The sequence below is a fragment of the Malaya genurostris genome, chromosome 3, assembly GCF_030247185.1.
Source record: "Malaya genurostris strain Urasoe2022 chromosome 3, Malgen_1.1, whole genome shotgun sequence".
Taxonomy (NCBI): Eukaryota; Metazoa; Arthropoda; class Insecta; order Diptera; family Culicidae; genus Malaya; species Malaya genurostris.
The window spans coordinates 165,150,675-165,177,548 of NC_080572.1; the positions used below are offsets into that span (position 1 = coordinate 165,150,675).

The following is a 26,874-nucleotide window of genomic DNA, read 5'->3' on the forward strand; positions in this document are numbered from 1 at the left end:
TCGAGTACGCAAAATGTCTGTATGTGTTTGTATGTATGTATGTATGTAACGATTTTTTGCACTCACTTTTCTCGGAGATGGCTGAGACGATTTTCATGAACTTAGATTTAAATGAAAAGTCTTGTAACCCCACACAAAGTTCCTGACTTTTATTCGAATCCGTGTTCCGGTTCCGGAATTACAGAGTGATATGTGAAAAAAATAAGTGCACTTACTTTTCTTCAAGACGGCTGAACCGATTCTTACAAACTTAAATTCAAATGAAAGGTACAATTATCCTATAGAAAGTTCCTGAATTTTATTTTGATCCGACTTCCGGTTCCGGAGATACAGTATGATTAGTGAGAGAATTCTTATTTCAAATTACTTCCTCACTTTTCTTAGAAATGGCGTGACCGATTTCAACAAACTTAGATTCAAATGAAAGGTCACATGGTTTCATATAAAACTTCCGAATTTCATCCGGATCCGACTTCCGATTCCGGAATTATAGGGTGAAGTGTGTTAAAAATTGGAAACCGTCACTTGAAGCGGCGAAACAAAACACGTAAAAAGATTTCTTAACTTGGCTCGAAGCTATTCCAATTGGTAGCCATTGTCAATAAACAACCAAACAACCCGATTCCGGCTATGCTGGTTCTCGGTTTCTGATTCCGGAAGCACCAGAAATAAAAAGTAAAATATTTTTCTAAACTTGCCTCAAAACTATTCCAATCGGTAGTCATTGTCAGTAGACGGCCAAACATTAATTTTGTTTTCCTTGTTCTTGGGTATTTGATGAATGACCGAAGATTGTAACCATAGACTCAAAAATGGATCCCAGTCACTTTTCTCAAACCAACTTCGATTATCGGGTTCCCAGATTCCGGTTTCGGAAGTACCTCTTTTCGTTTTCTCAGAGATGGTAGGTTATACTAGTTTATGGACAAACCTTTGTTTTTTAAGAATCAAAGAAAATTTGTTTTTGAAGAATACCACACGTTTATATATGAGAATGTGTGACATTGTGGATTAAAACAGGTTTTATTACTGCAATTTAAAATTCGAAATTTTTCTCGGGATACCTTGTATTACAACACTTCCAACACAATTCGTACAAGTGTAAAACTCATGATTTATTCCCTTACTCTTACTCTTTCAGTCGTAGACCGCGCGGGTCTCTGCTGTATACAAGAGGCGTCTCCATTCAACTCGGTTCGTGGCTGTTCGCCGCCAGCCTCGGTTGCTGCGAAGGGTCGATCCATCTTGCCCGCTGCGCGCCTCTTCTTCTTATACCGGTCGGATCATTATCTAGAATCATTTTAACCGGGTTGTTCTCCGACATTCTAACGACATGCCCGGCCCACCGTAATTGCTCAACCTTGGCCGTTTGGACGAGGGTTGGTCCTCCCAGCAACTGCTGCAGTTCATGGTTCATTCGCCTTCTCCACGTACCGTCTTCCATCCGCACTCCGCCGAAGATGGTTTGCAACACCTTTCGTTCAAAAACACCCTGTGCACGTTGATCCTCCACTAGTATTGTTCAGGACTGCCCGTAGAGGATAACCGGTCTAATCAGCGTTTTGTAGATAATTAACTTCGTACGACGGCGAATTTTGTTCGATCGTACCATCCCACAGTGGTTTGAATCGACAAAAACTTAATTCTCTAGCCGTTAAACCGTTGATCCGATACACATAGTTCGTTTGGAGAACTCATTCACAAAAATATACCTCGTAATTTGATCACAATAAAAAATGTGCAAAGCCTACTACGATAAAAGTTCATTTCAACAACTTTTTTCCCTTAAGAGATAGAAAAACGATGTCTTCTACAAAGTTTTAGAACTTCTAACGAGAAAAAACTTTGCCGAAGGAGCTACAGGTCTAACGCAAAAAGTTTCGGATATATGAAGCATTTTCGTTTGAAACCATTTAAAATCAATTTTTTGTACATAACTTCTTTCGAAATTATTTTCAGTGTCTACTATGTTCGAGACAATTACTAAAAACATAAAATTACACATTTTTGTTGAAGATTGTGTACGGTTTAGCATTTTCCTTAAAAAGTTATTTAACATTTAAACTTTTATATGCACTAAATTTAACTACTAATAGGAAGCAGGGTCGCAGACCAAAAGGCACATACATATACTTTTTGGAAAGCTTAAATCAAGTAATATAAAGTTACGAAGTGTGTAGGGTGGCCTTTTTAAATTGTGTGAATGAGACAACAAAATATACAGAGCTTTTTTGACCATTTTCTTAGATAAAACATTTACTAAAACGATTATTTTTGGTTTATTAAAAGGTGCTTTGTAGGAAATGTTCAAAAATTGGAATCGGTCGTTAGTGTAGCTTTGGTGCAATGGTGTTATGATTGAATATAATTTCATGATGCATTCTTGTATGCAATTGATCAAACTAAAGAAGCATGTTAACGTTCTCATTAAATTTCGAAAAGTTGTACTTATTCTTTTAATAGAATATTCCTAATCCGTTCTCTTAATTCCAATCCAATTCATTTCAAGGGTGATATCTTACACCATTACCAGTACGCTCAAAAACATCGATTAAATTCAAGTCTTCTGCGATTAGTTTCTATGTATTGAAATGTGTAAGTGTAGCCTGCTTGAAAGGCTGAATCCTTTTTGTAAAATCATGTCGTTCTACGAAATACGTCCTAATGAATTAAGCCATACACTGAAAAAAATAATGAAGTTCACACGATTTCTAAATAAGTAGTACTATGAAATGGACATCAGTTGAATAAAAAAATCGATTCAAAACCATTCTCGATGTAAAACTAAATTGGAATACATTAATTTCAATGAATATGACCGTTTATTTAATTGACGCTTAGTTTTACTTTTACAGTATATTGACAAATGAAGCACAAAGAAGTAACTTTATATTAAATTTCTTGCTTCAAATATGCACTGTTGGTGTTGGTGAGAGCAGCGCGGCATATTATTTTTAAGAACACTAAAGAGTTGGTTGATAATACAAATGCTGGAGCATTTGGTCGATGATAATATTTCAATAAAATGCGTGAGTGGTTCAACGTTACATACAGGCGTCCACGGTAAAGTATCAGATCAAATTATGTAAACTATGAGTCTAGACATTTTTTAAAAAGAGAAATGCCCGAACTTGAGTATAAAATCATGCGCAGATTAAGAATAAAGAATAATAACCAACAAAAACAAGTTTGTTTGGTTTTAGGGAATTTGTAACTAATCTGTTGTCTTACTGCAATTCTATTACGTTTTCTACTGAAGTCGGTAATATCGAGATTTTTTTGTGATAAATCAACATTCACTTTGAAGAGGAATTCCGAAAGGCTCGGTACTCGCTGAGAGTAAGTCATAATAGTAAGCTATAGTGAAAAGTCTTCTCTTTCGTCTGGTGTTAAAACTAATGCTCTATTTTTATACCTCGACTGCAATTTCTTGCAAATGTTGTTGCCTAAAGATAACTTATCGGTTGATATCACCAAAAACCGCATGATATGAAGCTAAACAATTTTATTAATGTAAGGTTTCCTAAGAAAATGGTCAAAAAAGCTCTCTATATTTTGTTGTCTCATTCACACAATTTAAAAAGGCCACCCTACACACTTCGTAACTTTATATTACTTGATTTAAGCTTTCCACAAAGTATATGTAGGGGAAAGTCTTATAAAGCGCCCCTGCTAGCCAAAATGCCCCCTTCCCTTTCTTAAGCATTGAAGACTTTTCTGAACCAAAGTTTTATCACTAACACTATCTTTTCGTAGGATCTTTCTGCTATGCAAGTTTGGTGGTTGTCGTTTGCAGGAAAGTATGAACAAACTAAAAATTTCATTTGGCAGCTTTTCGATGTAAAGTTTTGCTTCGACCAAATAGATGTTTTATCCACCATTTCTTTGACATACTGATTATCTCAAAACAGTAACTTTATGGACATTTCAAGAAGCACAATGCATAATTGTTGCGGGATAAAATGTCTTTTGTTGTGTGTCATGCCACTGATTTGTTGTGAGACATATTTTACGGCTGCTGGGGCATTATGTCTGAGGCGAGCGAAAATAACTAAGAATGTGGCCGTTTTGGAAAATGTGTTTATATCAATCAATTCTCATCTTTTCTATTGGAATCATTGAAAATTATGTTCCTCATCCGTATTGCAATGAAATACTTACATTCTCGAGGAAAATATATCAATACACTTGGAAATATCTCAATGTTTTCTTAAGGGGGGCATATTATAACACTTTACCCTATGTGCCTTTTGGTCTGCGACCCTGCTTCCTATTAGTAGTTAAAGTTAGTGCATATAAAAGTTTAAATGTTAAATAACTTTTTAAGGAAAAGGCCAAACCGTACACAATCTTCAACGAAAATGTGTAATTTTACGTTTTTAGTAATTGTCTCGAACATAGTAGACACTGAAAATAATTGCGAAAGAAGTTATGTACAAAAAATTGATTTTAAATGGTTTCAAACGAAAATGCTTCATATATCCGAAACTTTTTGCGTTAGACCTATAGCTCCTTCGGCAAAGTTTTTTCTCGTTAGAAGTTCTAAAACTTTGTAGAAGACATCGTTTTTCTATCTCTTAAGGGAAAAAAGTTGTTGAAATGAACTTTTATCGTAGTAGGCTTTGCACATTTTTTATTGTGATCAAATTACGAGGTATACTTTTGTGAATGAGTTCTCCAAAGGAACTATGTGTATCGGATCAACGGTTTAACGGCTAGAGAATTAAGTTCACACGAACTCGTCGACCATTTCGATTTCATTACCGCCAATCAGAATTCGTAATGGGTGGCTGAGATTATCTTCTCTCGAGCCCCTGCCTTTCATGTACTTTGTCTTTGACACATTGATGTCTAGACCAATCCGCTTGGCCTAAGCTTTTAGTCCGATGTACGTACCTTCCATCTTCTCAAACTTGCGTACTATAATGTCAATATAATCAGCGAAACCAAGTAGCTGGACGGACTTTCTGAAAATCGTGCCACTCGTGTCTATCCTCGCTCTTCTTATCACACCCTCCTGAGCAATGTTGAATAGCAGACACGAAAGGCCATCACATTGCCGTAGCCCTCTGCGAGTTTCGAAGGGATTCGAGTTTATCCCCGATACTCGAACAACGCACATCACTCGATCCATCGTAGCCTTGACCAATCGTATCAGTTTGTCCGGGAATCCGTAGTCGTGCTTGATTTTCCATAGCTGTTCTCGATCGATTGTGTCGTAGGCTGATTTGAAATCGATGAATAAGTGATGTGTGGGCACATTGTAATCGCGGCACTTTTGCAACACCTGGCGGATGTCGAACACTTGGTCCATGGTAGCGCGTTCGGCCACAAAATCCTGCCTGATATTGTCCCACGAATTCGTTTGCAATCGGTGAAAGTCGACGGCGTAAGATTTGGGAGAGTACCTTGTAGGCGGCGTTCAGCAGAGTTATCGCGCGGTAATTGCAGCAATCCAGCTTATCGGCCTTTTTGTAGATGGGACACACGATTCCTTCCATCCATTCCTCCGGTAAAAGCTCGTCCTCCCAGATCTTGGTAACGACTCAGTGCAGTGCTTTCACTAGTGCATTACCACCGTGTTTTAGTAGCTCGCTTGGTAGTTTGTCAACGCCAGCGGCCTTATTATTTTTCAACCGGCTTACCACCTCCTCCACTTCTTGGAGGTCTGGGACCGGCAGTCTATCGTCCTCCGCACGCGTTCCCAAGTTCGTTACCGCGCCGCCACTTTCGTATTCCGCCACATTGCCATTGAGGTGCTCATCGAAATACTGCCGCCACCTCTCGATCACCTCACAGTCGTTCGTGAGAAGATCCCCATTGGTGTCCTTGCACATATCGGCCTGTGGCACATGGCCTCTGCGCGAACGGTTCACCTTCTCGTAGAACTTCCTGTGTCATTAGCATGGAACAGCTGTTCCTTCGCTTCGCGATCTCGGTCTTCCTGTTGCCGCTTTTTTATACGGGATACCGAGTTTAGTCTGTTCCGCGCCTGTCTGTATCGCTCCTCGTTTGCTCTCGTCCGGTGTTGCAGCTTGCTCGCCCAAGCTGCATTCTTCTTGGCCACCAACTGTTCACATTCGTCGTCGAACCAGTCGTTCCTTACGTTCGGAGCCGCCATACCTAGCGTTGCTGATGCAGTGCTACCTATGGCAGAACGGATGTCTCTCCAGCCATCTTCAAGAGTAGTTGCTCTTCCGTTGGTAGTGCCACTGCCAACTTCTGCGCATAATCTTGGGTTACTCCAGCATCCCGGAGCCGCGCGATGTTAAACCGCAACGTTCGGTTTCGACGTTGGGTAGCCACCGTCGATAGTTTTGAGCGCATGCATACAGCAACCAAGTGGTCCGAATCTATATTCGCACTGCGGTAGGTGCGAACATTGTTGATGTCCGAGAACAATTTTCCGTCGATCAAAACGACAACAAAGTGCTCCTGCCAATCGAGAACGACAACAAAGTGCTCCTGCCTATTATAGAAATACTCCTAATACAACAATTTGAACACTTCTCGCACGATTTCCTAACTGTAAAAGACAACTTTATTTTCATGTCGTTTAAATCACACGTGAATTCAATCGGAATGAAAGTATAATAACCTATAAACTTGTGATTTTAACCAACTGCAAACATCAACAAGTATTCGCCACGCTGCTCATTCAAAATTGTATACACAGTTCAAATGCGTATGCCTGTTTGCTGTGCCTACACCAATTAAAAAATTGTATACACAGTTCAGATTAAAGATGGATTCGTTCTCGAGCGGTTCAAAAGAACAAGTTCTTGTGAAAGAATGAACGAGCAATAGTTCTTTTGTCGAGAACGATAGTTCCTCAGTTCAAAGTGCAGCGACCTTTTTTTGCTCCGCATAACTTTTTAGCGAGAGAAAGCTTCATCTTGAAAGGTCAGTTCAAATTCGTGGGATCCTTTTTTTTTGTTCGCCTAATCTAACAAAACTAAGTTTTCGTTTAGTCTTTGCACAAACAAAACAAGTATGAAAAGTACGAACGAACGGTTCAGGAGAACTAATTCTTTCAAAAGAACTCTGCATCACTGAGCGGTTCTTTCAAATGAACTGTTTTGCCCATCTCTAGTTCAGATGCGTATGCCTGTTTGCTGTGCCTACGCCAATTAAAAAAATTTGGCGTGATGGAATTACAGTATCCAAAATAGTGGCGATCTGCAAATATTCTCCACTAATTAAAATTTTTACACCCGTTTATATGTTAGCCTAGATATCTCTATTATCTGTGAATAAAATGAATTTCCAAAAACTTCTACTCGGCGATTTCGTACTTAATCAAGTTCGAAGATCAAGTGGCCGTCACTTCCGGTTCCGGAGATTTACTGGTATAAGTAACATAACCGAGAAAACTTTTTTTTACTCTCCGCTTGGATAATGCTGAACCGATTTTAACAAATTTAGGCTTGTTAAAAAGCTATTATTATGCTGTAAATTAATCAAAGATCAAGTGTCTGCCACTTCTGATGCCGGAGATATATTGGTATAAAAATCAGGTGGTTGTAACTTCCAGTTCCGTTCTTTTTTCTATCCGTACTTTTTCAGAAAGAAATCAATGGTTATGTTCAAACGTATTATTGCTGATATTTTTGGTTTTGAGAATGATGGCGAATAAGCGACGTCAGCGTTGAGCCACGCTGTTCTGAACTAACCGAAACAATCTGAATGAATTTGTGTTAAAAATTATATGTTTGCATGACAAGAGGAAGCCAGTATCACACTAATAATAGGTGTATTAAGAATAGAGAGTGCGAAATTCAGGCAACCCAGCCAGAAAAATTTTCCACCGACTTAGCTTGACCTAAGGCAAGAAAGATTCGAAAAAAATGTCTAATATTATAGAAGTACAAATTTGCAAAAAAATACACCTTAGAGATTCGATCCGTGAAATTGTTCATTCGAACCATATAAAGAAAAAAAACCTTTTTTCTTTCTCATCGTTCACCCGGTAAAGACGTTTGAGAATCATTGCATTTCATTAGCGGCCCTTACACGAGAATTATTTTTGTCATTTTTAATGATGACTAAGTAATGATTTTTCAAATTTGCATAGAAAACTCGTCATTACTGCACCGTACACGTTCATTAAAATGATATTATTTTTTAGTAATGACACTTTTAATGATCGTGTAAGGTCCGCTATTGTATCTGTAATAATATAGAGCTCATGGCACCACCCAGTGAACGACTTTCAAAGTTAAGAACGGGGCAAAATAAACGATATAACTAAGTTCCAACACAAATAGTATATAGTTGCGCTGGCTGTGTGGCATGTCGCCTCGTTTTGTTGAAAAAATAAACCACTTTTTAAGTATTTCTAGTAACATTAAGTACACTTCCACTAGGTATGAAGATGAACCGCCCCAACTCCTGTTTCGGTTGAAGTTTCATTTGAATAACGTGTCGACAGGATAAAGGTCTTCGACCTGCTCAAAAATGGCTAAACAACATATTGTCTCGTACTATATTATTTTTTTTAGTGTAGGTTCAGTGTCACGATATGTTCGAAGATATTCAAGAAGGCTTATCAGTACAAATTAGATCAAATGGACGTTCAATGAATCGTCCAACGAGAGGCCAATTCGGAATTTACACTTGCCGATTTTGAAACAGAATCACGGGAAATTTTTGTGTTCATGAACTCGACAGACAGAAGTCCATTGTTGAGAAATTTAAATGTGATGAGTTGGAGTCCTGTTGGGTTGGTTTTACTGGAGAATTTTGGAGGTACTTATTTGTTTAAAATATAATAGATTTCTTCTTCAGGAAGAACTACAACACTTGTTTCAAAAACAATCATAAATCGTTCCAACAAAACTGAACGATTATTTCATCTAGTATTAAACAGCATACAAACTCGTACAACCAAATTGAACCGCATTTTTGTGTCATTGCAATTCTGCCAAGATGATAAATCAAAAACTTCGTTTTGGAAAAAACAGATTGGTTGTATCAAAGTTTTATCAATCAAATTCAAGAAAACAGATAACATTTAAGTTGTATTGCTATCACTGGCTTATCCGTGTGAACGATTTATTGTCTAGTTAGAATGTTAAATTCATAACTCTACTAATGGCCTCAGATTTCTCTAACTAAGTTTGTTCATAAGGTTAATTAATAGTACATTCAAAATGAATTGCATTTGATTCACGAGCACTCGATAAGTACTCTGTTGGATTTCATAAGAGGCCAACGCAGTGAACCAAATAATGGGTATATTCATGGGTTGTTTTTACTGTTTACTTCAACTTTAAATGAACATTCAGAAAGGAGCGTTTTAACTTATATGACGCTTACTCCGACGACCTTACTCCCTCAATGTTTTCGCCTTTACATAGGGAAAGTCAGTAAACCTATCATGTCCATAGCAGGCGAAATAAGACTGCTATTAATTGAAAATTCCATCATATGCAATTGAAAAAACTTCCAGTGAAACTCTCAATGAGCGAGCACATCACCTTACATATTTACATATGCAAACATACACATATATACATACACATAAATAGACGTACTTCAGTGCTGTCAGAAAGATCTGGAAATCAAATGAGCATAGCATCATATATCAAATAAACATAGATTTCCCAGTGTAATACTAATGTAGTTGAGCAACCCGTGACAGCAAAAGCACCGTCTGGTGGAGAATGGGTGCGTAAATGCTCCTAAAATGCATGCATAAAGTTGCCTGCGCATTTAACAAAACCACAGTAGCTAATGGAAAAAAGTACACCCGTTTCTCACTAGAGATGCTGTTAGTGTCACCGTACAGTCGGAAATCTATGTTTATTTGATTCATGATAGCATGGAAGCACACCGCATTTAGAGCTTATTGTTCAAGAGTGGAGACACGCGTTTCATTGACTTCGGACATAAATCAAATAAACATAGATTTCCCAGTGTAATACTAATGTAGTTGAGCAACCCGTGACAGCAAAAGCACCGTCTGGTGGAGAATGGGTGCGTAAATGCTCCTAAAATGCATGCATAAAGTTGCCTGCGCATTTAACAAAACCACAGTAGCTAATGGAAAAAAGTACACCCGTTTCTCACTAGAGATGCTGTTAGTGTCACCGTACAGTCGGAAATCTATGTTTATTTGATTCATGATAGCATGGAAGCACACCGCATTTAGAGCTTATTGTTCAAGAGTGGAGAAACGCGTTTCATTGACTTCGGACATAAATCAAATAAACATAGATTTCCCAGTGTAATACTAATGTAGTTGAGCAACCCGTGACAGCAAAAGCACCGTCTGGTGGAGAATGGGTGCGTAAATGCTCCTAAAATGCATGCATAAAGTTGCCTGCGCATTTAACAAAACCACAGTAGCTAGTGGAAAAAAGTACACCCGTTTCTCACTATTGCCCCGTTTACACTTCTGCTGGCTGCCAGCATGCTGGTGTCAGTGTACTGCCCTCTTAGGAAAAAACGTTCAACTGTGGTCCAATGATCCAAAGTATTAGACCAACGAAGGACCACCGTTGAACGTTTTTTTCCTCAGAGGGCAGTACACTGACACCAGCATGCTGGCAGTCAGCAGAAGTGTAAACGGGGCATATAGGTGCTGTTAGTGTAACCGTACAGTCGGAAATCTATGTTTATTTGATTTATGCTTCAGACAAACTTGATGAGATGAGTACTGGAGCCGTTGCCTGGTTAAATTAAAAAAAACTATTCTTGCGCTACCCCAATAATGAGGAGTATTTGCAATCTAGAATGACTTTTAAGTTGTTAAATGAATTTGTGAATATTTATTTTTTCGCCATTTCGCTAAATGAAAATTGTCTGGTTGAACTGAAGCGAGTAGCACATGGAATTCTCAAATTTGAAAACTCTGTTTTCACAGCAATTTAATTTTTATATAAAGACAAAATGCGGAATCATTACTATATTACTACGATAACAACAAACATCGATTCTGATCTTTTTGTTACCCAATATAACAGGACTGAATGGCACAAAATACAACGGAAAAGAAACACAATATCAAGCAAAAAGGAAATGGTTGCATTAGTCGGAATGAAGGAATTCTACAGCAAAGATCAAGAAGCTTTTATGGAAGACTGTTGCGTACCAAAAGTAACAAGTAACAAAAAACCTGAGTTCGCTATCAACTTCGACAATGCCTCGATTAACGATAAAAAATCGATGGCATACAAAGATATTTCTGAGCAAAACACTTTAAATCCCATTGAGAATCGGCTTTATCCCTTATTAGATCAAGAGATAAACAATATAGCAAAGCTTTGTACGAACGCTTGCAAATGTCGTGTGGAAATTATCAACCAAGATGGAACATTACCAAGCTCGAAGACCATCGAAATGAGTTGCAATATAAAAGTTTCTGGATGCGAATGTAGTATTGATAATGAAACTATGGATCGAAGTTATCAAACACTGCAACAAGTTTCAGACCTAGTAGTCAACCAATGTTACTATACTAATGTGTGCACTAAGACTGCACAACAAGAACTAGAACCTATCATAACATGTGATCAGCTTATCGAGTTTGTTCGACAAATTTTGTTGGGGATGGTAATAATGTTATATGATCTTAAAAACATTCTTATTCTAAAAGAATATTTTTATGTTCAGGAATTTCTAGCACGCAATAAGGTAGTACATCGGGATTTGGCTGCCAGAAATGTCTTGGTCTGCGGGAACAAATTAGTGAAAATATCTGATTTTGGGTGAGATTGAGATTAACACCATATTTTCCTCATTAATAACACCTCCATTTGCAGACTGAGTAGAGATATTTATCAGGACAATTTATACCGTAAAACAGGTACAGGTAAATTACCAATCAAGTGGATGGCGCTTGAGTCATTAACCCACCAGATATACACTTCGCAAAGTGATGTATGGTCTTTCGGAGTACTTCTCTATGAAATGTGTACTCTTGGTGGAAATCCATACCCGTTGTTGTCAACGAATAAATTAATAGTCGAACTAAAAAGAGGTTATCGCATGGAGAAACCCTCGAGCTGCAGTATGGAACTGTACGTACATGCACAGAGAACATACATCCAAGCTAGCACAAACATTTTCAAAAAGGCTGCGTAAAGCATACACGTAAAAATCCGTTGAAAATCATCGTTGCGCACGACTTTGCACGCATAAATTACCATTGTATGAAAGCTCGAACGCAAGAGCCCATAAGGGATTACTGGACTGCTCGAAGCGCCTCTACAGGAGAAATGCTACTTGGTGATTGCTTTTTAAACCAGCCGTTAAATTTCTTGCACAAATTGAAATCTCTACTTGGATGTTTGTTCCCTGTAGTACATGTTTTGTAAGTTTTATTAACATTAACTGTTCGGCAATGTTTTTTTTTATTTATAGGTATGACATTATGTTAGCGTGTTGGAACGCATTGCCGATCGATCGGCCAACATTCTCCAGCATTAAAAATCAGTTGGATGAACTTGTTGCGGAGAGCAAAGAAATCAACAGACCTGTGATTAATCTAGATTCTATAATTGGTTCACAAAGGTATCTTAGTTTCCTGTTTTCGTTGATTCTATTATTAATACAATACTTTCGTTCTTAGTCTGCAAACAGCGTCAAATGGACACTCATACTTAAAACCTGTGAAGTATTAGAAGAACCAGATTTCGTAACATTCGCTGAACAAATTTTATCCTTATTAACAATTTATCTACAACAAATAAAAAAGGCTTCAAAGCAAACACTATTACAGTAAATGTAATAAAACTTTGTCATCAAATTATAGAAAGAAAAGCCTTGCATTTTCTAATATTACTTCATGTTATTTTATTGGACATAAATCATACTTATTATTAAAAATTACTCGTGAAATGCAATTATCATTTTAGCTAGTAAAATCCTTCAGACCTTCATTTGTGTTTCGAACTACCTACAGCTCTGCAAAATTTAATAGCGGTATATCCCACGCAATCTTCAAGTAAAAAAAAACATTGAATTTACCTGCCCATGTTGGCGTTGATATAATGAAACCCAACTACTAACAGGAAAAGAAACACTCCTAAAACGTTGCAGAACACAGCAAGTTGGACGTCGGATATCATTGCAATGACTGAAACGAAATAACAACTTGGTCATTAGATCATGTTTAATAAAATGTCCTCATTGAAAATGGTTTTTATCAAATTTGTTATAGCATGTCTACATATTGTGTTCTATTCTAGACGAACACGTCACCTGTCGTTATAAAAATGTTTCAATTTTGCAAATAGATTGAAGACACATTTATACACATTACTTACTTGTATATATTATTGAACTTTACACGTATTCAATAGTTTTATGGTAATATCTGTAACGCAGATTATAAGTATTCCAATTACTCGGCGTTGGCAAATGATCCTAAAATCAATCAAAATGAAAACACAAAACGTCACCTAACGTCATCCTTATTTTTCTGTGTCATTGTCAGCGTTGCCAGGTTGCCAGATTTGTCAAATGCCAGATTTTTCTCGTTTCGCCAGCCACTCGAACTAACCAGATCTTTTGCCAGATTTTCCAAATTTTCCCAGATTTTCCTAGATTTTGTCAGATCTCGCTTGATCTTTACGGTTTTGGCCTCTTTACGATAGGTGAGGAGACCTTTTTTTCTTTTTTTTTGCTCACTGAAGAAGAAGTCTGGCAAAAATTTCTTGGTATATAGTAGACCCAGACAAATCCAGATAAATTTTTGAGTTTTAACAGATTTTTGAAAAAATAACCTGGCAACTCTGGTCATTGTTAATATGGTGTCTTTGTATACGCTAAACAAGAAAAACCTACAATTCTCCAGATGATGAGTTATTGACAGCTTGGCGTTGAAATGAAATGTAGAGGCGCTGCTCGTTTAGAGACGATAGTTTCAGCACGAGTTGGTGAATCCGTAGCAAGGGGCAAATCACTCTAAACTTTGTCTGAACTCGAACAAGTTTTACCGGGAGTAAAAAAGTTTGACAGGGATCTCGCTGGATTAAAACGGGATTAGAAAAGTTTAGCCGAGATCTGAAAAAGCATTATTTTGACATAAGAAGCTGTCAACGTAATATTTGTTTCTTTTCTGTTTTTTTCTTTATGCAACTGCTCAACGCAGGTCAATTTATTTAAAATTGTTGTCTTGAAGAGAAAATAAACACAAGAAATCTACCATTGGTTCTTTTGACCCATTGGAAATGATTATATCGATTTGATTATAAATGGTCTTTGCATTTCCGATGTAGTAATACACAATGTAAATAAAAAATTTATTGTATCCAACACAGTAACAGTAGAACACCGTTAGTAGGAGGATTAGTTGTACAACTCTCCACATATTGATCAGCAAGAATGCCTCAACGCGTCTATGTATATTTACTAAACCTCATTTGTACATTTACTAAACCTCAGGAATCTTATTATTATTATTATTACTGTAACATATGTATGTTGCTGCTTCTAAAAATGTTGATTGCTGTTGAACTGCAATCCTTATAGAACTTCGGCTTGAATAGTGGCATTGCATTGTTACCATCCATGTTTGAAACAGGGACACCGTTTCCTTAACCAAATCGGCGTGTAATTTCTGTAGGAATATCGAATACATCTGTGTGAGAGATGAAGCTTGTCCAGCTACTTACTTTTGTGTTTGGTAAATCTGCTATGATCCGCTTGGTTATTCGGGTACGAAATGCTGGCTGATTGTATTTGCAAATAGTTTAGATCAAAGTTGAGTCAAAGTCAAAGTATTTACTATTGAAATCCGAGACAGTTGTCGTATTCGTAATATTTCTGAACATGATTGAAATCACTGCTACGGGGAAACACTAGACCGTCAACTGCGTCTCGTCTTGTTATCCTACTCAGCTTGATGATTGAATTGCATCAGCAGTGATAGAAAATTATACCACGATGTCCAATTTGTTCCAAGCTGTTGCCGTTGCATATTTATTCTCCTTCCGCGATGACGATTGATTCCAGCATCGTTATTAGGATGATTCTACCGGATCAGATGTCGGTGGGAGTCGCTTGATATGGCTTCACGAGCTGTTCCAGGAATCTTTTGCTACCTTTTATTCAAAACACAGTCGATATTTCGAAATCGGGTTTTTTTTTCTTCAAGAGCTCGAATGACAGATATACTTTTTTACCATCTTACCATATTTATATATTTACCTGAGAAAGCATCTTAAAAACGTTCTTTGTTTACTTGCCATACACTTTATTTTGCGAGCTCGAATGACAGATACACTTCAAACAAGATTAGGCAAAACTAGGTTGGATTAGTTTAAAATTTCCCAAACTTATCTAGACTAGTTGGGATTAAATGAGATTAGAGAAGATTATTTTGGAATGAAATGAGTTTATTAGTATGAGATTGTCTAGAGTTTAGAGTGATTTGCCCCTTGATCCGTAGTAAAATTTTGAATTAGTTCTTGCTTTGAAGTTTTCTTTAACAAAAAACGAGAAAAGTCATTTGGAAAAATGAAATTTGACAAATGCGAAAAATCATTGTGCGAAAACTAGAGTTCATTTAGGATGGAGCATTATACTTTATACTATACCATTTTCCAAATAATCGGGATTAACAAGTAAAATATCATTCAAAAGGAAAACGTCGTTCGAGGAAGTAATAACTTTCGAAGCAGTTGACGAATTGAAATTGAAACTAACACATGGATCAATAAGTCCCGAGACTAACAATGGAAACAACATTTTTTTGGCAAAATTTTTTTTTATTCATCAACATAATCACCTTTTAGGGTGATTTATTTATTTTTTTTTTAATTTTTTTTTGGAGCAAGGGAAAAGCCCGCTGGAGCTGAGATTTTTGTTCTCCTTCTCCAGCAGGCTTAAAACCTTCTCATCTTTGTATCAACAGATAACATTTGTCCAACTGATACATAACGAAATCTTAAATTACCCTTATTTAAACTACAAAGCTAGCTAACAACTATTGATATCGTCTAATTATCTAAATAAAATTAGCGGGAAAAATCGGAGGTAACGGGTTTTAATGGTGTTACGAGATAAATTTAAATCAATTTTGTTACATACGAATAAAAGATGGCAAAATGCTTAATCGTATAATTGCGTCTTGTTTTAACGAGAACATGTAACAGAATGAATAATTTTTCTTTCCTCGCTGTCAGCTTCGATATTCTTTTAATCACGGCATACTTGATTATCCTCTCCGTATGTAACATCTCTCCCTTTAATTCAGTATCGAATGTAGTCTTCTAAACGTCTGGGAGGTTTGGAGGATCTGGTAGGCCTGACAGTAGGATTAGCTTGTTGAAAATTTATCGGCGTCGAAGTCGAATAAGGTGGTGTAGTTGCTCTCATGGTATCATTTAGGCTGTTAGATGAACTTCCTTGATTTGATCTGGAATTTTCGACTGGTTCTTGAATACAGCTTCTTTGAGTAGGAACGGGCAATCCAAAATCGTGAATTAATTCTTCTAGAGATAATTGAACTTGATTTGTAAATTGTTGTTCACCATTGAATCTAAGTCGTAATTGATTTGCATGAGTACGAATGAGTTTCCGACGACATGAGGCTTGATCCAAGAGAACATTAAAATTCACTTTTCCTATAACTTCAATGATTTTTCCAGGATTCCAGTTCCAATTACTTGCATTTGTGTACACCTTAGCATACACAAGCGCACCAACTGTGAAGGATGATGATCGTTGAGGATATGCGACTGGTGATGGACTAACTTGTTGAAACGTTGTACATCGCAACAAATCGAGTGTAGTCTTCATTGGTCGACCTAACATGATTTCTGCCGGAGATTTCCCTTCCAGACTGATACATGGTGTTGATCGATATACTTGAAGAAACGTTTGTAGAGCATCAGATGATGGTATATTCTCCCCTTTTGCAATTTTCTTCAGTGAACGCTTGAGAGTATCCACAAAACGCTCCGCCTGTCCGTTTGATTGTGGATGATAGGGTGCGGTGCGAATGTGTATTATACCGGAAAGCTCACAGAACTGTTTAAATTGACTGCTACAGAACTGAGTTCCATTATCCGAGACGATTGTGTCGGGAATTCCATACCTTGCGAATGTTTCATTTAAAAATCCAATTGTAGAAAACGTCGTCATCGAGCGCGTTTGAAAAATTTCTGGCCATTTGCTGAAAGAATCAATAATAACCAGGTAATACATTCCCTTAATAGGACCTGCATAGTCCAAATGAATTCGTTTCCATGGACCATCTGCTTTCGGCCAGGGCTGAGGCTGAACCTGTGGCGGTGATTTAGCTGAACTGGCACATATAGAGCAACGTCGAACAAAGTTCTGGATTTCTTCGTCAATCCCAGGCCAGTAAACAATACCACGAGCAACTGATTTCATGCGCTCTATTCCAGGATGACCACGGTGTATTTGTTTCAGAATCCGAGTACGAAACACAGCTGGAATTATAATTCGATCATGGAACATGATACAACCCTTGACGATTGTGAGAGATTCTTGTCGTGAACAGAATATCTTGAGGTTCGGTTCAGTAATTTGTTTCACAGACGGCCAACCTCTCTGGATGTATTGAATCACCTGTTGCAAAATTTTGTCTTTATTTGTGGCTGAATGAACCATTTCGAACGTGACTGGAAGATTCTGAAACGTGTCACCCAAAGTGGTGTTCATATCTTCTTCGATGCATATTGACGCAATAACACATTCTTCATCTGGTTTTGCATGATTATTGATTAATCGGGAGAGAACGTCTGCATGTCCGAATTGGTCAGTAGGAATGTATTCCACTTTGAAATCAAATCCAAGTAATGTTAGTGCCCATCTCTGGAGACGATTCGCTGTGTGCAGTGGAATTCCCTTTTTCGATCCAAACACTTTCAGAAGCGGTTGATGATCGGTTTGAAGCTTGAATTGACGACCCAGTAGCATCCGACGAAATTTGGTTACGGCAAATACCAGAGCTAGCGCTTCTTTTTCGATTTGACTGTAATTTTGTTCCGCTTGCGTAAGTGTTCTTGATGCATGAGCAACGGCTTTCATTTGACCATCAGGAAACTGATGCATGATAACGGCACCAATTCCTGTCTTTGAGGCATCACCAGCAACGACAATGTTTAGAGCAGGGTTATAATGAGTAAGTAGGAGATCCGATTGAAGTACTTTCTTGATGTTGATGAAAGCTTCTTGACACTGTTGACTCCAAACAATCGGATTGTCTTTTTTTAGTAAATTGTCCAGGGGTCTTCGTAATTTGTGCATTTCTCTGACAAATTTACCGTAAAAGTTGACAGCTCCCAAAAACGATCTAATCTGACTAACATCGGTGGGACAGGGCATCTGCACAATAGCACTGATTTTTGCTGGATCTGGTCGAATACCCTTTGCATCAATTATATGACCAATGAACTTGATACTGGATTGGCCAAAATTACACTTTTCCAACCGTAGACGGAATCCAAACTGTTGAAGTCGACTAAACAAAGCATTCAGCGTTCGCTCGTGTTCAGCATCGGTCGTAGTGTGTATAATGAAATCGTCCAGGAAAGATTCAACTCCATTGATGTCTGCAATCAAACTACTCATTAGCTGCTGGAATGCGCCAGGTGCAGATTTTACTCCAGGAGCCAATCGATTGAAACGGTACAATCCACGATGAGTGTTAATTGTCAGAAGCTTTTTCGATTCATCATCAACTTCAACTTGTAAGTAAGCGTCGGACAAATCAATGACACTAAAAACCTTACTACCCGCTAATTTACTGAAGATGTCATCGGGTGTTGGAAGAGGGTAATGGTGTGGTTCTAAAACAGCATTCAGACCGGTCGAATAGTCTGCACAAATTCGAACTTTTCCACCTGGTTTTTTCACAACAACGATAGGCGCTGCCCATTCAGAAAAATCAACTGGAGTGATGATGTTGAGCTTCTGTAGACGATCTAGTTCTTCGTTGACTTTCTGGATGGCGTGGAATGGTACTGGCCTCTTCGGACGAAATACCGGCATGGAGTTTGGTTTCAGAAATAATTGTACTCTCGTTTGCGTACAATGTCCTAATGTGTCTTCAAATACTTCCGGGAATCGGTTAGCAAAACGATGTCTACACTCAGGTTGAATTTTTGATTGTAATACCTGATTGCAGATGGAGGCAAACGGCTTGTTCCAGAGATCAAATGCTTCTATGAAATCGAGACCAAGCAGATTCAAATCTTTCACTGAAGTCACGTAGCACGTACCAGATCTAGATTCATCATTAATGATCATTCGGCATTTGAATTCTCCTTTTAGAGGTAGAGCAGTACCCGAAGCTGTGTTTGCCCGATGAGAAGTTTTGGTGATTGTTGGTGAACCGAGCTTCTTCCACGAATGAACAGAGACAATAGTGATATCTGAACCACAATCAAGTTGTAGATGAGCGGGTTTGCCAATAATGAATACAGTGACAAACTTCCGGTTGGATGCCTTAACCTCGTTGACGGAAAGGATGTGGTTTGATTGATAACGACTTTTACCTTTATGCTTTTTTTGTTGATTTCCTTTTGCTGAAGATTCGGGTATAGCTTCGGACTTTGTTGCTTTAGTGAAACAGCTACAATAACCTTCTTTGTGTCCGGTCTTGTGCATTGTTTGCATAAGTGACTTGAGAACGGACATACCTTGACGAAATGCATGGCACCGCATTGCCAACACGGTGTTCGAGGAGTCTTCTCACTTGAATGATGAGAACTAGCGAGTTTCTGCTGCTTTGGTTGCCGAACTGCTTGAACCGATAGAGATGACTGCTTCTTTTCCACCAGAGCGGTATCGTGTTTGAGATTCGATAATCGCTGGCATTCGGTGACTAAAGTCTCGAGATTTACCATTGCTGCTGCGTCTGTTTCCAGCTTGGACAGTAATCTTGTTCTAACGTCTGCATCTTTGGAAGCTTGAAGTCCGCAAATGAAAATTAGAGCCTTGAACTGGTCAATTGTCAAGTTGTTTAATTCGAAGTCCTCACACTGGCGATTGACTATACCAGCGTAAGTTACATAGTCATCTACTTCGTTTTTCACAATCCTGAGACAATCATATCGTTGACTGAATTGAGATTTATGAAGTCCAAAAACGCTTTTCAGTTTCTTCACAACTTCTTCAAACGTAAAATCTCGTGGGTGTCGGGGCAGGAGATAGTTTAAAAACTTTTCATGAACTGGAACGCTGAGACTTCGCATCAGTAAACGAATTTTTGCTGCGTCGTCCAATTCTCTCCCGTCTGCGCTGAATAAATCTTCATACTTCGAAAACCATCGGTCGAACGTCATACCTTCGGCTGGATTATGATGAAACTCCTTGATTGTCACAGAAAGGGACTCGATGATCTGCTCGGGAGTGTTTCTTGGTACGTGAGGTTCCGGAATAGCTTGTGTAGACGTCAATCGGTCCAGCAATAGTAGTAGCTTGTTCATTATTGCTTGATTAGAAAAATCCTCACAATCACCCATAGTTTCATCAGATCCGCGAAGCATGCTCAAAATCTTTTTTTGAAATTGTCTTGAAGTCTTGAAGAATTTTCCAGCTCCTCGTCGCCAAATTGTTACATACGAATAAAAGATGGCAAAATGCTTAATCGTATAATTGCGTCTTGTTTTAACGAGAACATGTAACAGAATGAATAATTTTTCTTTCCTCGCTGTCAGCTTCGATATTCTTTTAATCACGGCATACTTGATTATCCTCTCTGTATGTAACAAATTTCATCAGAACAAGTATTGAATACGCGACACATACTCGAAAACGGTTCATTAAAGCCATAGTTAGTTCTAGCACGAGGAATTCTGAGAAAGGGATTAAACCGCAAATTACGCCGATGAATGTCAAAATTTAGCTGTTGTAGGAGATCTGCACAATCAATTCGAGATTGGATGAGGTCCGCGACGAAAACAGCTTTCAGTGTATCACGGCGGACAGATAGCAAATCGAGGTGTACGAGCCTACATCGATCTTCGTAGCTTGGGAGATTCAATGGATCTCTCCCGGGCAGGCGACGCAAAGCAAAACGAATGAACTTGCGCTGAACAGTTTCAATGCGCAGCTTATCAGTTTGGTAATATGGTGCCCAAACAACTACAGCATACTCCAATGTAGAACGAACTAGAGCGCAATATAACGATTTCAGGCAGTATATGTTATTGAAATTCTTTGAGATGCGAAAAATGAAACCTAGCATCTTGAATGCCTTAGAGAGGGTATATTCTATGTGACCTTTGAAACTAAGTTTTGAATCCAATAACACACCTAGATCCTTAATTGATGTCTCCCGTTTTAGTACAGCTTGCGAAATAGTGTAATCATACGTGATCGTGGTTCGTTTACGAGAGAAGGAGATAACGGAACATTTAGAGGCGTTCAGGACCATTCTGTTGACGTTGCACCAGTTGGAAAATACATCCAGCTGTGACTGCAAGAAATTTGAGTCTTTCAGATCTTTGATGAGATGAAACAGCTTGAAATCGTCGGCGAATAATAGCTTCATACATTGCAATGCGAAATTCAGATCATTTAGGTGTAGCAGAAATATGAATGGTCCTAGATGGCTTCCCTGAGGAACGCCAGAGCTCACGATGAATAATGTAGTAATGCAGTCGCCAATTTTCACGGTCATACTACGACCAGTCAGATATGATTCCATTCAATTGAGAAAAGGGCCGCTAAATCCAAGCCTGTCGAGCTTTGCAATTGCTATTTCATGGTTAATCTTGTCGAATGCAGTAGTGAAATCTATATAGATGGCATCAACTTGATGTTGCGCTTGCATAGATCGAATGATATATGATGTATATAGAACATTATTTGTAGACGTAGACCGTTTAGGCATGAAACCGTGTTGAGTATCAGATATGTAACTGGAGCAGTTGTGAGTTATGAAGTCCAGGATTATTATTTGAAATAGTTTTGAAACTGAACATAATGCAGCAATTCCTCGATAGTTTGAAATAAGGGATTTATCCCCTTTCTTATAAACGGGAAAAACGTAAGAGTTTTTCCAAGATTCGGGAAAAAATCCAAGCTGGAGAGATAGGTTGAACAGTTTTGTCAAAGGTACAAGAAGACTTCTGCAGCATTTTTTCAACACTAATAACGGAATACCATCAGGGCCGGACCTTACTGATGATTTCAGTTTCAAAAATGCATTGTTAACGTCAGCAGTCGTAATCGTAGGATGAGGACCAAACGATGAACGGAGTGGAACATTGCTGGTGGCCAAGAGAATATCCTGCGTGGACAAAGTTTCTTTGGAGAAAACACTGCTAAAGTAGCTGCGGAATAGGTCACAAATACCAGAAGGGGTCGAAGCATCCAGTTCACCAAAAAAACATATGAGTTGGTAATCCCGATTCATTCCTCTGATCGTTGACATAGTTCCAGAAAAGTTTGGGATTATCTTTAAGATTATTATATGACACAATGGTTCCAACGTTTTTCCAATTTTTCAATACCATGTTTATAAAAAAATTTATCTTTCGCTTCAAAATAAGCTTCAGTTTCAGCGATGACCTCCTCATTTGAGCCAAATCTTTTTCCCTGGAGCATTTTTTTAAGATCAGCAAAGAGCCAGTAGTCACTGGGGGCTAAATCTGACGAGTATGGGGGGTGGGGAAGCAGATCAAAGCCCAATTCGTTCAATTTCGCCATTGTTTTCATTGTTTTGTTAATTGCTGTTTTTGTTCCATCGAAAGCAATCGCGGCACCCACTTGGAAAAAACCTTTTTCATCCTCAATTTTTCATGAAGGATAGTAAATACACTTACATATGATATCTGTGTCATCTCAGCAATCTCACGGAGCTTCACTTTACGATCTTTCATTATAATTTTTGTCACTTCACTCACATTTCCCGGTGTAACGGTTTCCACCCGAGCGTTCCGCGTCATTTGTGTCGGTACGACCACGTTTAAACTCGGCGAACCACCGACAAATCGTTGCTTTTTATGGACAAGAGTCCGGATAACATTTTTCAATCCATTGTTTCGCTTGCACGGTGTTTTTACCAATTAAAAAACAATGTTTTATCAAAACACGAAACTCGGTTTTTTCCATTTTTTAAACAAACTACAAAACGACTTTACTCTAACCTCGATAACTCAGCTGTTTCTGGTCGGATCGACTTAAAATTTTGACCCGTTTCAAGCAAAAGTTAGTACTCTAGAAAGACTGGTTTACTACGAGCGCCATCTCTGCTTTAGTCTCGGGACTTATTGATCCATGTGTTATCTGCACTGTTGGCCTTCTAACGACAGTTTGACATGTAGTTGGTGCTGTTGTACAAACGGTGATGTTTTCGAATGAAGCTGTCAAAATACATAGGAATGTTTATTCTCCAGTGAATTTTTATTTATTTGTAGTTAAAAATCGAATAATCAAAGAATATTCTGTTGTAATTATGGAAAAAACATTGATTTCTATATCAATTAGAACTTCAACCATTATTTTTAATATTCCGCTTGAGAAAAATCTAAGATTTTTGCTTTCAGAATGACCTACAGATTGATAATATTGACTTTATTTGTGGATACCGCTCTGATATAATTGGTCTGGCCGTTTATTCCATTCAGTAGTTGTTTAAGCCTGTAATTTTGATTACGAAAATTGATGACATAACCTCACTTAGCATCAATATCTAAATATAGTTTAGTATTAAAGAAATAAAAGGTTTATTTTTTATGCAAAAGTTTTACCCATTCCGTAGGTTTGTTTAAGGAAAATTACTATATTAGTAACTATTTCTGCATTTAATACTCGATTCCTATAATGCTCTATGTGATAATTTGCTAACATCATCGTTTTCTTGGTCCATAAAGTGAAACATAGAAGGCGCGGAGTTGATTTGAGTTTTGCGTTTGAAAACCAATTGGCACATTGTCGCAAAGCTGATTTACCGGTAGCGACACCTGCCAATGAAAAATGGAACCAAGAAAAGGAGGATTCTTTCGGAAATTTTCATATCGGCAGTAGTGACACAGACTAACAGACAGGACACTCAAATTAGATTCTTCAATCATTTTAACGGTCATTTCGAATATTCCTTTATTTGGGACAGTGCTCACATGTGTCATGATGGCGCCACGTTACCCTATTAAAAACATCCTGTCTGTCATCTAGACTGTGTTTATTTTTTTCATTTAACAACAGAGTTGCCAATTATACAAAATTACCTGTGATGTATTGTTTTGTATACGTCCATGCGAATTTCATACAGGATACAGATTTAATACATATTGCCAAAACTATATACATAATTGTGCCTACTTCTCATCCTCCAACGCAATACAAAATCGAACCCGTTTTGTTACAAGTTGGTCAAATAAATGGTTACCTTCCAACATCGCGAAAAAGTTGAATATATTATCAACATAATCCAATAATTTATTGCGACTATTCATTTTCAAATATTTGGATGAAATCAGGCATCCCTGCCAGCAGCTGATCGGTGTTGACAAACTAGGGGAAACCAACTAGTAAAAAAACTTGTACATAACACAAGGGGTGTACAGATAGTAAATAGTTCGCGCAGTACAATATAGGTGGAACTAGTGCATCACGAAAAATTATTTTTATAAGAATTTACTCATACTGTCATGTCTGTTAGTCTGTGGTAGTGATTTGCAACATTTTTATCGTTTATTCGATAGTACAAATAGATATCAGCATTAAAAGTACACTCAGAGTAGAAGAAAATCGATTTCAAAGTGATTACTACTACTTTTTGTAGTGTAAACTACGTTTAAACATGGAAAATCTTCAGAAATGTGTGAAATTGGGTAAGGTTAGGTTCTTTCCGATCAACATTTTTTTTTAAACAGAAACCAGTGTAATGTTGATTTCTCAAGTACTAGAATGTATAGCGATCGAGTACTATTTATTTTGGATACTTTATTTGTTATATCCAGGCATTTGAAAAATGGTATTAAACCAAGTTTAATGCTCTATTCTGAATAAACGGTAGATTTCGCACAATGAACTAAGATCAACATTACCACCTCAGAGTAAAAACTTTTTATTCAACTTCTACTATGATTTTTAGAATGAATTTGCCCGTTTTCAAAAGAAATCGTTGAAAAGGTGGAGTAATTAGAAATTTTCCAACCGATTCGACAGCTCCTGCTGGAAGTATCATATTTGAAAAAGTTTGTACTAGCTTGGATGTTTGTTCTCTGTGTTAATAGCAACTCAAACCCATTAAATATCTCTAACTCTACAGCTAGTATCACTTTCGAAATGTCATAGTAAATCTACTTTTTCGTGAAAATCTGTTTTGTCGTAAGTTCACGCAGACATATTTGTTTATACTTTGGTACATTGGTCAAATGTCAAATGTGTTGACAGATATTTTAGAGAATCTATAGTGAATTGAAAAACGGTGTTCGAGTAGTGCGTGTATTACAACAATCCTAACAAAATGCAATAAAAACCCGAGCGGTTCTTCAAGTTACATTTCATACTGTGTGTGATGTATAAAATCATTTGAAAATAATCAACATAACATCATAAATCAAATAAACATAAATTTCCTATTGTACGGAAACACTACCCAGTGAAATTTGTAGACCCGCATAAGTCCGATCATCGGTCCGATTATCGGACCGATTGAGCACGATATAGGGCCGATCGTAGCGCTTCAATCGGCCCGTCATCGGACAATTCTGCACCATTTACATCAACCGCGTCGACATAAAAAAAGCTTTATGTTTACATTATGCATCGCTAGAGAAACAGAGCGAAGGAATATCAAACAAGGCATTTTCGAGCCGACATCTTCCCGATAGGGTGAGAAAGATTGTTAAACATTTGTATCGATCATAGAGGCTTTAACCTTTCGGTCATTCGCCTCTTAGGGCCAGAAAAACTCTGACCCTATGTTCGAGGTTGGAAATCCAACCCCGATATATCTCATCACCTGAGTAATCAGACATCCGCTCTCTGCTTTGGTATATCTTCACTCTGTTGTTCTACCGATACACTATGCAAGCTCGAAACGCAATCAACAGCTTTCTTGCACGATGCGTCCGATGTTCGGATTTACTGGGTAACAGCGCTTCCAGTGAGAAATGGTTGTATTTTTTTCCATTAGCTACTGTGATTGTGTTAAATGTGCAGGCGAATTTGTACATGCATTTTAGGAGCATTTACGCACCCATTTTACACCAGACGGCGCTTTTGGTGTCACGGGTTGCTCAACTACATTACTATTACACTGGGGAATCTAGGTTTATTTTATTTATGATAACATTCAATCACATTTTGAAATCGGAACTGAAAATTTTCATTGTTTGAAACAGAATCTTTGCTGCTACAAAAATAACAAGTAGAACATTTAAATTAAAGAAGGTGACAAGCGATTATAAATACACTCTCCTACTCAATGCTTGATCGGAGAAATAGGTATAAAGCGCGAGGACTAGTGTTTGATGGACAGAGAAGATGTTTGGATGTAAGGTATCGGTCGGGTGACGGCCAGGATGTAGACCATGTTCGATGTACGTTTCTACCGACGACACGACCAGACACTCCGAAGAAAAATCGGAATAAAAAGTGTTCGTGAGCGATTTACCACCAGTTACCATAAATATAGCGACCCCTTGAAAATGACAAAAACTAACTATTCGAGCAACACTGTTTATGTTGCTATGAGCTAGTTACCAAGGAGCACCAGGATAAATAAAGAAACAGTTTGAAACAGTTGTGGAATAATTCCACATTTCATGGTTAATAAAAATCTTACAAAAAACTGCAAAAGATAACAATAATTCGTTCGAGGGCAGAATTGTATGAAAAGTTTGTCAAACGCCGATGCTTGGTGAGTGTAAAAAATATATTCTATTTGGTATAAATAAATTTCTAATCGCTTTGTGTTTTTAGTTCGATCTCGAAAAA

The 26,874-nt window shown here is 37.8% G+C and overlaps 4 protein-coding genes across 4 annotated transcripts in view; 1 reads left to right on the plus strand and 3 right to left on the minus strand.

Moving 5' to 3' along the window:
• LOC131438290 (tyrosine-protein kinase receptor torso-like) overlaps window positions 1–12,717 on the plus strand; it is a 33,364-nt gene extending 20,647 nt beyond the window's left edge. Inside the window, exons 6-10 of the mRNA XM_058608189.1 lie at window positions 10,968–11,556; window positions 11,617–11,711; window positions 11,766–12,023; window positions 12,367–12,516; window positions 12,575–12,717. Coding sequence (XP_058464172.1) covers window positions 10,968–11,556; window positions 11,617–11,711; window positions 11,766–12,023; window positions 12,367–12,516; window positions 12,575–12,626 — 1,144 coding nt within the window. The 3' untranslated portion in view covers window positions 12,627–12,717. The remainder of the gene's footprint in view (window positions 1–10,967; window positions 11,557–11,616; window positions 11,712–11,765; window positions 12,024–12,366; window positions 12,517–12,574) is intronic.
• Window positions 12,718–12,773: 56 nt separating this feature from the next.
• Window positions 12,774–13,430, minus strand: LOC131437349 (dolichyl-diphosphooligosaccharide--protein glycosyltransferase subunit 4). The gene is made up of 3 exons (XM_058606623.1): window positions 13,272–13,430; window positions 12,973–13,081; window positions 12,774–12,909 (listed from the first exon to the last, which is right to left on the minus strand). The coding sequence occupies exons 2-3, from the start codon at window positions 13,071–13,073 to the stop codon at window positions 12,882–12,884; spliced, it is 129 nt and encodes a 42-aa protein (XP_058462606.1). The 5' UTR covers window positions 13,074–13,081; window positions 13,272–13,430; the 3' UTR covers window positions 12,774–12,881.
• A 2,904-nt stretch (window positions 13,431–16,334) lies between these two features.
• Window positions 16,335–19,203, minus strand: LOC131434082 (uncharacterized protein K02A2.6-like). The gene is made up of 2 exons (XM_058600730.1): window positions 16,617–19,203; window positions 16,335–16,399 (listed from the first exon to the last, which is right to left on the minus strand). The coding sequence occupies exons 1-2, from the start codon at window positions 18,967–18,969 to the stop codon at window positions 16,335–16,337; spliced, it is 2,418 nt and encodes an 805-aa protein (XP_058456713.1). The 5' UTR covers window positions 18,970–19,203.
• A 44-nt stretch (window positions 19,204–19,247) lies between these two features.
• LOC131434084 (uncharacterized) lies at window positions 19,248–20,408 on the minus strand. Its single transcript, XM_058600731.1, has one exon. The coding sequence runs from the start codon at window positions 20,406–20,408 to the stop codon at window positions 19,248–19,250; it is 1,161 nt and encodes a 386-aa protein (XP_058456714.1).
• Window positions 20,409–26,874: the final 6,466 nt, after the last annotated feature.

Excerpts from the sequence above, each read along its gene's own strand:
- LOC131437349 (XM_058606623.1), bottom strand. The coding sequence starts at position 13,073 with ATGATATCCGACGTCCAACTTGCTGTGTTCTGCAACGTTTTAGGAGTG. Across the intron at positions 12,910-12,972 it reads ATCAACGCCAACATGGGCAG|AGCTGTAGGTAGTTCGAAAC; the intron begins GTAAATTCAATG and ends TAAATTTTGCAG.
- LOC131434082 (XM_058600730.1), bottom strand. The coding sequence starts at position 18,969 with ATGCCGGTATTTCGTCCGAAGAGGCCAGTACCATTCCACGCCATCCAG. Across the intron at positions 16,400-16,616 it reads TAAGGTGTACACAAATGCAA|AAGCTGTATTCAAGAACCAG; the intron begins GTAATTGGAACT and ends TCCTACTCAAAG.
- LOC131434084 (XM_058600731.1), bottom strand. The coding sequence starts at position 20,408 with ATGAACAAGCTACTACTATTGCTGGACCGATTGACGTCTACACAAGCT.